At 33.6% G+C, this 15,303-nt stretch overlaps 1 protein-coding gene across 1 annotated transcript in view; it reads right to left on the reverse strand.

The window, feature by feature from the left end:
• rgs7a (regulator of G protein signaling 7a) overlaps positions 1 to 15,303 on the reverse strand; it is a 139,442-nt gene that overhangs the window by 7,112 nt on the left and 117,027 nt on the right. Inside the window, exon 17 of the mRNA XM_062059115.1 lies at positions 463 to 499. Coding sequence (XP_061915099.1) covers positions 479 to 499 — 21 coding nt within the window. The 3' untranslated portion in view covers positions 463 to 478. The remainder of the gene's footprint in view (positions 1 to 462; positions 500 to 15,303) is intronic.

A 15,303-nucleotide genomic window follows, 5' to 3' on the forward strand; every position in this document is an offset into this window, starting at 1 on the left:
ATGTAAATGTTGCATATTATAAATAAAGGTTTATGAAAAAAACCACACAAAAAAAACAACCTTGTCGTTTCCAAGCTAACCGGAAGTCGCCATCTATCTACGAGGACTTGGATTTTAACTTCTTTTTTGGGACTTTAGAATAACTTTCTAAAGACTCTAAATGAAGCCAACATCTCTAAATTGAAATAACGGATCAAAACGAACCTTTTCCGGGGCTTCCCCTGTGACGGAAGCCGAGAGGTTGGCGAGCAGGTAAGTGGCTATCATTAGTTTGCTACAGGTGTGCTCAGGTGTGCTCAACACTGCCAGCTGTGAAGTGTGCATGTTGTGCAAAATAAGCTGTTGAATGTTGAATGAGTTGCACAAAATAATGATGAAAAAGTGCAAATGCCAATATAAGTATGACACTCATTGAAGAGCAGCTATTCTGCACATGAACATGTCTTTTATGTCTGGTCTTACCTGGAAGGAACATCTTTCAGAAGAGATTCTTACTTTTCTGTAAAAGGAAAGCGAAAGAGAATAAGTGAAATATGTGATGATGACCATGACCAGTCAGAGCCCAAATATGTTGTCCAAATAATGCATTTAGTGCATGTTTGTGTCGGGAAAACTTAGTTTCAAATATCTCCTTAATGGATAGGAAGTAAGATTAGTAAAATGACAGCACTTACTGTAATGTAGGAATCTTTTTGTAACGCTCCTTGATCAAATTCATGTAAAAGCTGATTTTCAAGGTAAAAGCTGATTTTCAAGGTAAAAGCTGATTTTCAAGGTAAAAACTGATTTTCAAGGTAAAAGCTGATTTTCAAGGTAAAAGCTGATTTTCAAGGTAAAAACTGATTTCCAAGGTAAAAGCTGATTTTCAAGGTAAAAGCTGATTTTCAAGGTAACAGCTGATTTTCAAGGTAAAAACTGATTTTCAAGGTAAAAGCTGATTTTCAAGGTAAAAGCTGATTTTCAAGGTAAAAGCAGATTTTCAAGGTAAAAACTGATTTTCAAGGCAAAAGCTGATTTTCAAGGTAAAAGCTGATTTTCAAGGTAAAAACTGATTTTCAAGGTAAAAGCTGATTTTCAAGGTAAAAACTGATTTTCAAGGTAAAAGCTGATTTTCGAGGTAAAAGCTGATTTTCAAGGTGAAAGCTGATTTTCAAGGTAAAAGCAGATTTTCAAGATAAAAACTGATTTTCAAGGTAAAAGCTGATTTTCAAGGTAAAAGCAGATTTTCAAGGTAAAAGCTGATTTTCAAGGTAAAATCTGATTTTCAAGGTAAAAGCTGATTTTCAAGGTAAAAACTGATTTTCAAGGTAAAAGCTGATTTTCAAGGTAAAAACTGATTTTCAAGGTAAAAGCAGATTTTCAAGGTAAAAGCTGATTTTCAAGGTAAAAGCTGATTTTCAAGGTAAAAACTGATTTTCAAGGTAAAAGCAGATTTTCAAGGTAAAAGCTGATTTTCAAGGTAAAAACTGATTTTCAAGGTAAAAGCTGATTTTCAAGGTAAAAGCTGATTTTCAAGGTAAAAACTGATTTTCAAGGTAAAAGCTGATTTTCAAGGTAAAAGCTGATTTTCAAGGTAAAAACTGATTTTCAAGGTAAAAGCAAGGTGGTACTTGACGAGAAAAGTTTGTGATGGAAATAGAACTGGTACCTCCTCCATAGACCATGGTCTTCCCTGCTGTTTCCACAGCACAAGTCCATACTTGAGTCACAGCAGAGACTATTTAGGTGTATGAATAATCGACTTTCTTTCCTGCGGGGGTAGGCATCTATTTGGGGAGAGTACAAGTGATGACTAATTGAGAAACGGCGTCTAGAGAGAGTGAAGACCACGTTGCAAAACTCCCACTGCCGACATCATGCTTGGCAGGATGAGGGTTGAAGTTTACAGACTAATTAGCAAGATTGTAATTGATGGCAGCCAGACAAAAGAGGCCTGCAGCACCACCTGACAGGAGCACGGTGCACCTCGTGGCTTTTAGCGGTGTGTGGGTGCCTCTTTTGTTTGCCAAGTCCTTTGCTTTCAGCGGGTGGGGTCAGCACTCTTTGCTATGCTGCTCAGATAGTGTGTGCACACCCGAACATGTACTTTGATATGCTGCTCAGATAGTGTGTGCACACCCAAACATCTACTTTGATATGCTGCTCAGATAGTGTGTGCACACCCAAACATCTACTTTGATATGCTGCTCAGATAGTGTGTGCACACCCAAACATCTACTTTGATATGCTGCTCAGATAGTGTGTGCACACCCAAACATCTACTTTGATATGCTGCTCAGATAGTGTGTGCACACCCAAACATCTACTTTGCTATGCTGCTCAGATAGTGTGTGCACACCCAAACATCTACTTTGCTATGCTTCTCAGATAGTGTGTGCACACCCGAACATCTACTTTGATATGCTGCTCAGATAGTGTGTGCACACCCAAACATCTACTTTGCTATGCTGCTCAGATAGTGTGTGCACACCCAAACATCTACTTTGCTATGCTGCTCAGATAGTGTGTGCACACCCAAACATCTACTTTGATATGCTGCTCAGATAGTGTGTGCACACCCCAACATCTACTTTGCTATGCTGCTCAGATAGTGTGTGCACACCCAAACATCTACTTTGCTATGCTGCTCAGATAGTGTGTGCACACCCAAACATCTACTTTGATACGCTGCTCAGATAGTGTGTGCACACCCGAACATCTACTTTGCTATGCTGCTCAGATAGTGTGTGCACACCCAAACATCTACTTTGATACGCTGCTCAGATAGTGTGTGCACACCCGAACATCTACTTTGATACGCTGCTCAGATAGTGTGTGCACACCCAAACATCTACTTTGCTATGCTTCTCAGATAGTGTGTGCACACCCGAACATCTACTTTGATATGCTGCTCAGATAGTGTGTGCACACCCAAACATCTACTTTGATATGCTGCTCAGATAGTGTGTGCAAACCCAAACATATACTTTGCTATGCTGCTCAGATAGTGTGTGCACACCCGAACATCTACTTTGATATGCTGCTCAGATAGTGTGTGCACACCCAAACATCTACTTTGATATGCTGCTCAGATAGTGTGTGCACACCCAAACATCTACTTTGATATGCTGCTCAGATAGTGTGTGCACACCCAAACATCTACTTTGATATGCTGCTCAGATAGTGTGTGCACACCCAAACATCTACTTTGATATGCTGCTCAGATAGTGTGTGCACACCCGAACATCTACTTTGATATGCTGCTCAGATAGTGTGTGCACACCCAAACATCTACTTTGATATGCTGCTCAGATAGTGTGTGCACACCCAAACATCTACTTTGATATGCTGCTCAGATAGTGTGTGCACACCCAAACATCTACTTTGCTAAGCTGCTCAGATAGTGTGTGCACACCCGAACATCTACTTTGATATGCTGCTCAGATAGTGTGTGCACACCCAAACATCTACTTTGATATGCTGCTCAGATAGTGTGTGCACACCCAAACATCTACTTTGCTAAGCTGCTCAGATAGTGTGTGCACAGCCGAACATCTACTTTGATATGCTGCTCAGATAGTGTGTGCACACCCAAACTTCTACTTTGATATGCTGCTCAGATAGTGTGTGCACACCCAAACATCTACTTTGCTATGCTGCTCAGATAGTGTGTGCACACCCAAATATCTACTTTGATATGCTGCTCAGATAGTGTGTGCACACCCGAACATCTACTTTGATATGCTGCTCAGATAGTGTGTGCACACCCAAACATCTACTTTGATATGCTGGACAGATAGTGTGTGCACACCCAAATATCTACTTTGATATGCTGCTCAGATAGTGTGTGCACACCCGAACATCTACTTTGATATGCTGCTCAGATAGTGTGTGCACACCCAAACATCTACTTGGCTGAACTCTCCATCACCCCGCAGGAGCTTTATTCCTGATACTAGGGCAGGATCAGTGGGCTTGGAAGGGTCCCACTGGGAAACAACACCCGGCTATGGTTCTGCAAGGCGGAGGGAACTGAACCATTCATCGAGCTGATAGGTGTTGTTTAGTTACTTTCCCAAAGTAAGGTGGCGCTATAACTCTTAACTGTTACTTCCAGCATGGATGGAGATCAACTTCTAACTGCTGGTATCACATTACATTGCCAATAAACTATATCATTGTCAACATTATTTGCAGACCAAATTAAGCACTAATTATTAATTATTAATAATTATAGTATTAATACACTAATGCTCATATATATATATATATATATATATATATATATATATATATATATATATATATATATATATATATATATATATATATATATATATATATATATATATATATATATATATATATATATATATATATATATATATATATATATATATATAAATACAATGATGCATACATTAAACTGGTTTGTGGTGAAAATGATGCATACATTAAACTGGTTTGTGGTAAAAATTTTGCATTCATTAAACTGGTTTGTGGTGAAAATGATGCATACATTAAAGTAGTTTGTGGTGAAAATGATGTGTACATTAAACTGGTTTGTGGTAAAAAATTATGCATTCATTAAACTGGTTTGTGGCGAAAATGATGCATACATTAAACTAGTCTGTGGTGAAAATGATGTGTACATTAAACTAGTTTGTGGTGAAAATGATGCATACATTAAAGTAGTTTGTGGTGAAAATGATGCATACATTAAACTGGTTTGTGGTAAAAATTATGCATTCATTAAACTGGTTTGTGGTGAAAATGATGCATACATTAAACTAGTCTGTGGTGAAAATGATGTGTACATTAAACTAGTTTGTGGTGAAAATGATGTGTACATTAAACTAGTTTGTGGTGAAAATTATGCATTCATTAAACTGGTTTGTGGTGAAAATGATGCATACATTAAAGTAGTTTGTGGTGAAAATGATGTGTACATTAAACTGGTTTGTGGTAAAAATTATGCATTCATTAAACTGGTTTGTGGTGAAAATGATGCATACATTAAACTAGTCTGTGGTGAAAATGATGTGTACATTAAACTAGTTTGTGGTGAAAATGATGCATACATTAAAGTAGTTTGTGGTGAAAATGATGCATACATTAAACTGGTTTGTGGTAAAAATTATGCATTCATTAAACTGGTTTGTGGTGAAAATGATGCATACATTAAACTAGTCTGTGGTGAAAATGATGTGTACATTAAACTAGTTTGTGGTGAAAATGATGTGTACATTAAACTAGTTTGTGGTGAAAATTATGCATTCATTAAACTGGTTTGTGGTGAAAATGATGCATACATAAAGTAGTTTGTGGTGAAAATGATGCATACATTAAACTAGTTTGTGGTGAAAAGGATGCATACATTAAACTAGTTTGTGGTGAAAATGATGCATACATTAAACTAGTTTGTGGTGAAAAGGATGCATACATTAAACTAGTTTGTGGTGAAAATGATGCATACATAAAGTAGTTTGTGGTGAAAATGATGCATACATTAAAGTAGTTTGTGGTGAAAATGATGCATACATTAAACTGGTTTGTGGTAAAAATTATGCATTCATTAAACTGGTTTGTGGTGAAAATGATGCATACATTAAACTAGTCTGTGGTGAAAATGATGTGTACATTAAACTAGTTTGTGGTGAAAATGATGTGTACATTAAACTAGTTTGTGGTGAAAATTATGCATTCATTAAACTGGTTTGTGGTGAAAATGATGCATACATTAAAGTAGTTTGTGGTGAAAATGATGCATACATTAAACTAGTTTGTGGTGAAAATGATGCATACATTAAACTAGTTTGTGGTGAAAATGATGCATACTTTAAACTAGTTTGTGGTGAAAATGATGCATACATAAAGTAGTTTGTGGTGAAAATGATGCATACATTAAACTAGTTTGTGGTGAAAAGGATGCATACATTAAACTAGTTTGTGGTGAAAATGATGCATACATTAAACTAGTTTGTGGTGAAAATGATGCATACATTAAACTAGTTTGTTGTGAACATGATGCATACATTAAACTAGTTTGTGGTGAAAATGATGCATACATTAAACTGGTTTGTGGTGAAAATGATGCATACATAAAGTAGTTTGTGGTGAAAATGATGCATACATTAAACTAGTTTGTGGTGAAAAGGATGCATACATTAAACTAGTTTGTGGTGAAAATGATGCATACATTAAACTAGTTTGTGGTGAAAAGGATGCATACATTAAACTAGTTTGTGGTGAAAATGATGCATACATAAAGTAGTTTGTGGTGAAAATGATGCATACATTAAACTAGTTTGTGGTGAAAATGATGCATACATTAAACTAGTTTGTGGTGAAAATGATGCATACATTAAACTGGTTTGTGGTGAAAATTATGCATACATTAAACTAGTTTGTGGTGAAAATAATTGCATACTTTAAACTAGTTTGTGGTGAAAATGATGCATACATTAAACTAGTTTGTGGTGAAAATGATGCATACATTAAACTGGTTTGTGGTGAAAATGATGCATACATTAAACTAGTTTGTGGTGAAAATGATGCATACATTAAACTGGTTTGTGGTGAAAATGATGAATACATTAAACTAGTTTGTGGTAAAAATGATGCATACATTAAACTAGTTTGTGGTGAAAATGATGCATACATTAAACTAGTTTGTGGTGAAAATGATGCATACATTAAACTAGTTTGTGGTGAAAATGATGCATTTATTAAACTAGTTTGTGGTGAAAATGATGCATACATTAAACTAGTTTGTGGTGAAAATGATGCATACATTAAACTAGTTTGTGGTGAAAAGGATGTGTACATTAAACTAGTTTGTGGTGAAAATTATGCATACATTAAACTAGTTTGTGGTGAAAATGATGCGTACATTAAACTAGTTTGTTGTGAAAATGATGCATACATTAAACTAGTTTGTGGTGGAAATGATGCATACATTAAACTAGTTTGTGGTGAAAATGATGCATACATTAAACTAGTCTGTGGTGAAAATGATGCATACATTAAACTAGTTTGTGGTGAAAATGATGCATACATTAAACTAGTTTGTGGTGAAAATGATGCATACATTAAACAAGTCTGTGGTGAAAATGATGCATACATTAAACTAGTTTGTGGTGAAAATGATGCATACATTAAACTAGTCTGTGGTGAAAATGATGCATACATTAAACTAGTCTGTGGTGAAAATGATGCATACATTAAACTAGTTTGTGGTGAAAATGATGCATACATTAAACTAGTCTGTGGCGAAAATGATGCATACATTAAACTAGTTTGTGGTGAAAATGATGCATACATTAAACTAGTTTGTGGTGAAAATGATGCATACATTAAACTAGTTTGTTGTGAACATGATGCATACATTAAACTAGTTTGTGGTGAAAATGATGCATACATTAAACTAGTTTGTGGTGAAAATGATGCATACATTAAACTGGTTTGTGGTGAAAATAATGCATACATTAAACTAGTTTGTGGTGAAAATGATGCATACATTAAACTGGTTTGTGGTAAAAATGATGCATTCATTAAACTAGTTTGTGGTGAAAATGATGCATACATTAAACAGGTTTGTGGTGAAAATGATGCATACATTAAACTAGTTAGTGGTGAAAATGATGCATACATTAAACTAGTCTGTGGCGAAAATGATGCATACATTAAACTAGTTTGTGGTGAAAATGATGCATACATTAAACTAGTTTGTGGTGAAAATGATGCATACATTAAACTAGTTTGTTGTGAACATGATGCATACATTAAACTAGTTTGTGGTGAAAATGATGCATACATTAAACTAGCTTGTGGTGAAAATGATGCATACATTAAACTGGTTTGTGGTGAAAATAATGCATACATTAAACTAGTTTGTGGTGAAAATGATGCATACATTAAACTGGTTTGTGGTAAAAATGATGCATTCATTAAACTAGTTTGTGGTGAAAATAATTGCATACTTTAAACTAGTTTGTGGTGAAAATGATGCATACATTAAACTAGTTTGTGGTGAAAATAATGCATACATTAAACTAGTTTGTGGTGAAAATGATGCATACATTAAACTAGTTTGTGGTGAAAATGATGCATACATTAAACTGGTTTGTGGTGAAAATGATGCATACATTAAACTAGTTTGTGGTGAAAATGATGCATACTTTAAACTAGTTTGTGGTGAAAATGATGCATACATTAAACTAGTTTGTGGTGAAAATGATGCATACATTAAACTGGTTTGTGGTGAAAATGATGCATACATTAAACTAGTTTGTGGTGAAAATGATGCATACATTAAACTAGTTTGTGGTGAAAATGATGCATACATTAAACTGGTTTGTGGTGAAAATGATGAATACATTAAACTAGTTTGTGGTGAAAATGATGCATACATTAAACTAGTTTGTGGTGAAAATGATGCATACATTAAACTGGTTTGTGGTGAAAATGATGCATACATTAAACTAGTTTGTGGTGAAAATGATGCATACATTAAACTAGTTTGTGGTGAAAATGATGCATACATTAAACTGGTTTGTGGTGAAAATGATGAATACATTAAACTAGTTTGTGGTGAAAATGATGCTTACATTAAACTAGTCTGTGGTGAAAATGATGCATACATTAAACTAGTTTGTGGTGAAAATGATGCATACATTAAAGTAGTTTGTGGTGAAAATGATGCATACATTAAAGTAGTTTGTGGTGAAAATGATGCATACATTAAACTAGTCTGTGGTGAAAATGATGCATACATTAAACTAGTTTGTGGTGAAGATGATGCATGCATTAAACTGGTTTGTGGTGAAAATGATGCATACATTAAACTAGTTTGTGGTGAAAAGGATGCATACATTAAACTGGTTTGTGGTGAAAATGATGCATACATTAAACTAGTTTGTGGTGAAAAGGATACGTACATTAAACTAGTTTGTGGTGAAAATGATGCATACATTAAAGTAGTTTGTGGTGAAAAGGATGCATACATTAAAGTAGTTTGTGGTGAAAATGATGCATACATTAAAGTAGTTTGTGGTGAAAAGGATGCATACATTAAACTAGTTTGTGGTGAAAATGATGCATACGTTAAACTAGTTTGTGGTGAAAAGGATGCGTACATTAAACTAGGTTGTGGTGAAAATGATGCATACATTAAAGTAGTTGTGGTGAAAAGGATGCATACATTAAACTAGTTTGTGGTGAAAATGATGCATACATTAAACTAGTTTGTGGTGAAAAGGATGCATACATTAAACTGGTTTGTGGTGAAAATGATGCATACATTAAACTAGTTTGTGGTGAAAATGATGCATACATTAAACTAGTCTGTGGTGAAAATGATGCATACATTAAACTAGTTTGTGGTGAAAATGATGCATACATTAAACTAGTTTGTGGTGAAAATGATGCATACATTAAACTAGTCTGTGGTGAAAATGATGCATACATTAAACTAGTTTGTGGTGAAAATGATGCATACATTAAACTAGTTTGTGGTGAAAATGATGCATACATTAAACTAGTTTGTTGTGAACATGATGCATACATTAAACTAGTTTGTGGTGAAAATGATGCATACATTAAACTGGTTTGTGGTGAAAATGATGCATACATTAAACTAGTTTGTGGTGAAAAGGATGCATACATTAAACTGGTTTGTGGTGAAAATGATGCATACATTAAACTGGGTTGTGGTGAAAATGATGCATACATTAAACTAGTTTGTGGTGAAAAGGATGCATGCATTAAACTAGTTTGTGGTGAAAATGATGCATACATTAAACTAGTTTGTGGTGAAAATGATGCATACATTAAACTAGTTTGTGGTGAAAATGATGCATACATAAAGTAGTTTGTGGTGAAAAGGATGCATACATTAAACTAGTTTGTGGTGAAAATGATGCATACATAAAGTAGTTTTTGGTGAAAAGGATGCATACATTAAACTAGTTTGTGGTGAAAAGGATGCATACATTAAACTAGTTTGTGGTGAAAATGATGCATACATTAAACTAGTTTGTGGTGAAAAGGATGCATACATTAAACTGGTTTGTGGTGAAAATGATGCATACATTAAACTAGTTTGTGGTGAAAAGGATGCATACATTAAACTAGTTTGTGGTGAAAAGGATGCATACATTAAACTAGTTTGTGGTGAAAATGATGCATACATAAAGTAGTTTCTGGTGAAAAGGATGCATACATTAAACTAGTTTGTGGTGAAAATGATGCATACATTAAACTAGTTTGTGGTGAAAAGGATGCATACATTAAACTAGTTTGTGGTGAAAATGATGCATACATTAAACTAGTTTGTGGTGAAAATGATGCATACATTAAACTGGTTTGTGGTGAAAATGATGCATACATTAAACTAGTTTGTGGTGAAAATGATGCATACATTAAACTAGTTTGTGGTGAAAATGATGCATACATTAAACTGGTTTGTGGTGAAAATGATGCATACATTAAACTAGTTTGTGGTGAAAATGATGCATACATTAAACTAGTTTGTGATGAAAATGATGCATACATTAAACTAGTTTGTGGTGAAAATGATGCATACATTAAACTAGTTTGTGGTGAAAAGGATGCATACATTAAACTGGTTTGTGGTGAAAATGATGCATACATTAAACTAGTTTGTGGTGAAAAGGATGCATACATTAAACTAGTTTGTGGTGAAAAGGATGCATACATTAAACTAGTTTGTGGTGAAAATGATGCATACATAAAGTAGTTTGTGGTGAAAAGGATGCATACATTAAACTAGTTTGTGGTGAAAATGATTTGTACATTAAACTAGTTTGTGGTGAAAAGGATGCATACATTAAACTAGTTTGTGGTGAAAATGATGCATACATTAAACTAGTTTGTGGTGAAAAGGATGCATACATTAAACTAGTTTGTGGTGAAAATGATGCATACATTAAACTAGTTTGTGGTGAAAATGATGCATACAGGTATATCAAACTAGTTTGTGGTGAAAATGATGCATACATTAAACTAGTTTGTGGTGAAAATGATGCATACATTAAACTAGTTTGTGGTGAAAATGATGCATACATTAAACTAGTTTGTGGTGAAAATGATGCGTACATTAAACTAGTTTGTTGTGAAAATGATGCATACATTAAACTAGTTTGTGGTGGAAATGATGCATACATTAAACTAGTTTGTGGTGAAAATGATGCATACATTAAACTAGTCTGTGGTGAAAATGATGCATACATTAAACTAGTTTGTGGTGAAAATGATGCATACATTAAACTAGTCTGTGGTGAAAATGATGCATACATTAAACTAGTTTGTGGTGAAAATGATGCATACATTAAACTAGTCTGTGGTGAAAATGATGCATACATTAAACTAGTTTGTGGTGAAAATGATGCATACATTAAACTAGTTTGTGGTGAAAATGATGCATACATTAAACTAGTTTGTGGTGAAAATGATGCATACTTTAAACTAGTTTGTGGTGAAAATGATGCATACATAAAGTAGCTTGTGGTGAAAATGATGCATACATTAAACTAGTTTGTGGTGAAAAGGATGCATACATTAAACTAGTTTGTGGTGAAAATGATGCATACATTAAACTAGTATGTGGTGAAAATGATGCATACATTAAACTAGTTTGTGGTGAAAATGATGCATACATAAAGTAGTTTGTGGTGAAAATGATGCATACATTAAACTAGTTTGTGGTGAAAAGGATGCATACATTAAACTAGTTTGTGGTGAAAATGATGCATACATTAAACTAGTTTGTGGTGAAAAGGATGCATACATTAAACTAGTTTGTGGTGAAAAGGATGCATACATTAAACTAGTTTGTGGTGAAAATGATGCATACATAAAGTAGTTTGTGGTGAAAATGATGCATACATTAAAGTCGTTTGTGGTGAAAATGATGCATACATTAAACTGGTTTGTGGTAAAAATGTTGCATTCATTAAACTGGTTTGTGGTGAAAATGATGCATACACTAAAGTAGTTTGTGGTGAAAATGATGTGTACATTAAACTGGTTTGTGGTAAAAATTTTGCATTCATTAAACTGGTTTGTGGTGAAAATGATGCATACATTAAAGTAGTTTGTGGTGAAAATGATGCATACATTAAACTGGTTTGTGGTAAAAATTATGCATTCATTAAACTGGTTTGTGGTGAAAACGATGCATACATTAAACTAGTCTGTGGTGAAAATGATGTGTACATTAAACTAGTTTGTGGTGAAAATGATGTGTACATTAAACTAGTTTGTGGTGAAAATTATGCATTCATTAAACTGGTTTGTGGTGAAAATGATGCAAAAATGATGCATACATTAAACTAGTTTGTGGTGAAAATGATGCATACATTAAACTAGTTTGTGGTGAAAATGATGCATACTTTAAACTAGTTTGTGGTGAAAATGATGCATACATTAAACTAGTTTGTGGTGAAAATGATGCATACATTAAACTAGTTTGTGGTGAAAAGGATGCATACATTAAACTAGTTTGTGGTGAAAATGATGCATACATTAAACTAGTTTGTGGTGAAAATGATGCATACATTAAACTAGTTTGTGGTGAAAATGATGCATACATAAAGTAGTTTGTGGTGAAAATGATGCATACATTAAACTAGTTTGTGGTGAAAAGGATGCATACATTAAACTAGTTTGTGGTGAAAATGATGCATACATTAAACTAGTTTGTGGTGAAAAGGATGCATACATTAAACTAGTTTGTGGTGAAAATGATGCATACATAAAGTAGTTTGTGGTGAAAAGGATGCATACATTAAACTAGTTTGTGGTGAAAATGATGTGTACATTAAACTAGTTTGTGGTGAAAAGGATGCATACATTAAACTAGTTTGTGGTGAAAATGATGCGTACATTAAACTAGTTTGTTGTGAAAATGATGCATACATTAAACTAGTTTGTGGTGGAAATTATGCATACATTAAACTAGTTTGTGGTGAAAATGATGCATACATTAAACTAGTTTGTGGTGAAAATGATGCATACATTAAACTAGTCTGTGGTGAAAATGATGCATACATTAAACTAGTTTGTGGTGAAAATGATGCATACATTAAACTAGTTTGTGGTGAAAATGATGCATACATTAAACTAGTCTGTGGTGAAAATGATGCATACATTAAACTAGTCTGTGGTGAAAATGATGCATACATTAAACTAGTTTGTGGTGAAAATGATGCATACATTAAACTAGTCTGTGGTGAAAATGATGCATACATTAAACTAGTTTGTGGTGAAAATGATGCATACTTTAAACTAGTTTGTGGTGAAAATGATGCATACATTAAACTAGTTTGTGGTGAAAATGATGCATACATTAAACTGGTTTGTGGTGAAAATGATGCATACATTAAACTAGTTTGTGGTGAAAATGATGCATACATTAAACAGGTTTGTGGTGAAAATGATGAATACATTAAACTAGTTTGTGGTGAAAATGATGCATACATTAAACTAGTTTGTGGTGAAAATGATGCATACATAAAGTAGTTTGTGGTGAAAAGGATGCATACATTAAACTAGTTTGTGGTGAAAATGATGTGTACATTAAACTAGTTTGTGGTGAAAAGGATGCATACATTAAACTAGTTTGTGGTGAAAATGATGCGTACATTAAACTAGTTTGTTGTGAAAATGATGCATACATTAAACTAGTTTGTGGTGGAAATTATGCATACATTAAACTAGTTTGTGGTGAAAATGATGCATACATTAAACTAGTTTGTGGTGAAAATGATGCATACATTAAACTAGTCTGTGGTGAAAATGATGCATACATTAAACTAGTTTGTGGTGAAAATGATGCATACATTAAACTAGTTTGTGGTGAAAATGATGCATACATTAAACTAGTCTGTGGTGAAAATGATGCATACATTAAACTAGTCTGTGGTGAAAATGATGCATACATTAAACTAGTTTGTGGTGAAAATGATGCATACATTAAACTAGTCTGTGGTGAAAATGATGCATACATTAAACTAGTTTGTGGTGAAAATGATGCATACTTTAAACTAGTTTGTGGTGAAAATGATGCATACATTAAACTAGTTTGTGGTGAAAATGATGCATACATTAAACTAGTTTGTGGTGAAAATGATGCATACATTAAACTAGTCTGTGGTGAAAATGATGCATACATTAAACTAGTTTGTGGTGAAAATGATGCATACATTAAACTAGTTTGTGGTGAAAATGATGCATACATTAAACTGGTTTGTGGTGAAAATGATGCATACATTAAACTAGTCTGTGGTGAAAATGATGCATACATTAAACTAGTTTGTGGTGAAAATGATGCATACTTTAAACTAGTTTGTGGTGAAAATGATGCATATTAAACTAGTTTGTGGTGAAAATGATGCATACATTAAACTGGTTTGTGGTGAAAATGATGCATACATTAAACTAGTTTGTGGTGAAAATGATGCATACATTAAACAGGTTTGTGGTGAAAATGATGAATACATTAAACTAGTTTGTGGTGAAAATGATGCATACATTAAACTAGTTTGTGGTGAAAATGATGCATACATTAAACTGGTTTGTGGTGAAAATGATGAATACATTAAACTAGTTTGTGGTGAAAATGATGCATGCATTAAACTAGTTTGTGGTGAAAATGATGCATACATTAAACTAGTTTGTGGTGAAAATGATGCATACATTAAACTGGTTTGTGGTGAAAATGATGCATTCATTGAACTAGTTTGTGGTGAAAATGATGCATACATTAAACTAGTTTGTGGTGAAAAGGATGCATACATTAAACTAGTTTGTGGTGAAAAGGATGCATACATTAAACTAGTTTGTGGTGAAAATGATGCATACATTAAACTAGTTTGTGGTGAAAATGATGCATACATAAAGTAGTTTGTGGTGAAAAGGATGCATACATTAAACTAGTTTGTGGTGAAAATGATGCATACATTAAACTAGTCTGTGGTGAAAATGATGCGTACATTAAACTAGTTTGTGGTGAAAATGATGCAAACATTAAACTAGTTTGTGGTGAAAATGATGCGTACATTAAACTCTTCTGTGGTGAAAATGATGCATACAATAAACTAGTTTGTGGTGAAAATGATGCATACATTAAACTGGTTTGTGGTGAAAATGATGCATACATTAAACTGGTTTGTGGTGAAAATGATGCATACATTAAACTAGTTTGTGGTGAAAATGATGCATACATTAAACTGTTCTGTGGTGAAAATGATGCATACAATAAACTAGTCTGTGCTGGTACTGTACGTACAGTAGAGTGTGTTC

The sequence above is a fragment of the Entelurus aequoreus genome, linkage group LG09 (genome assembly GCF_033978785.1).
Source record: "Entelurus aequoreus isolate RoL-2023_Sb linkage group LG09, RoL_Eaeq_v1.1, whole genome shotgun sequence".
Classification (NCBI taxonomy): Eukaryota; Metazoa; Chordata; class Actinopteri; order Syngnathiformes; family Syngnathidae; genus Entelurus; species Entelurus aequoreus.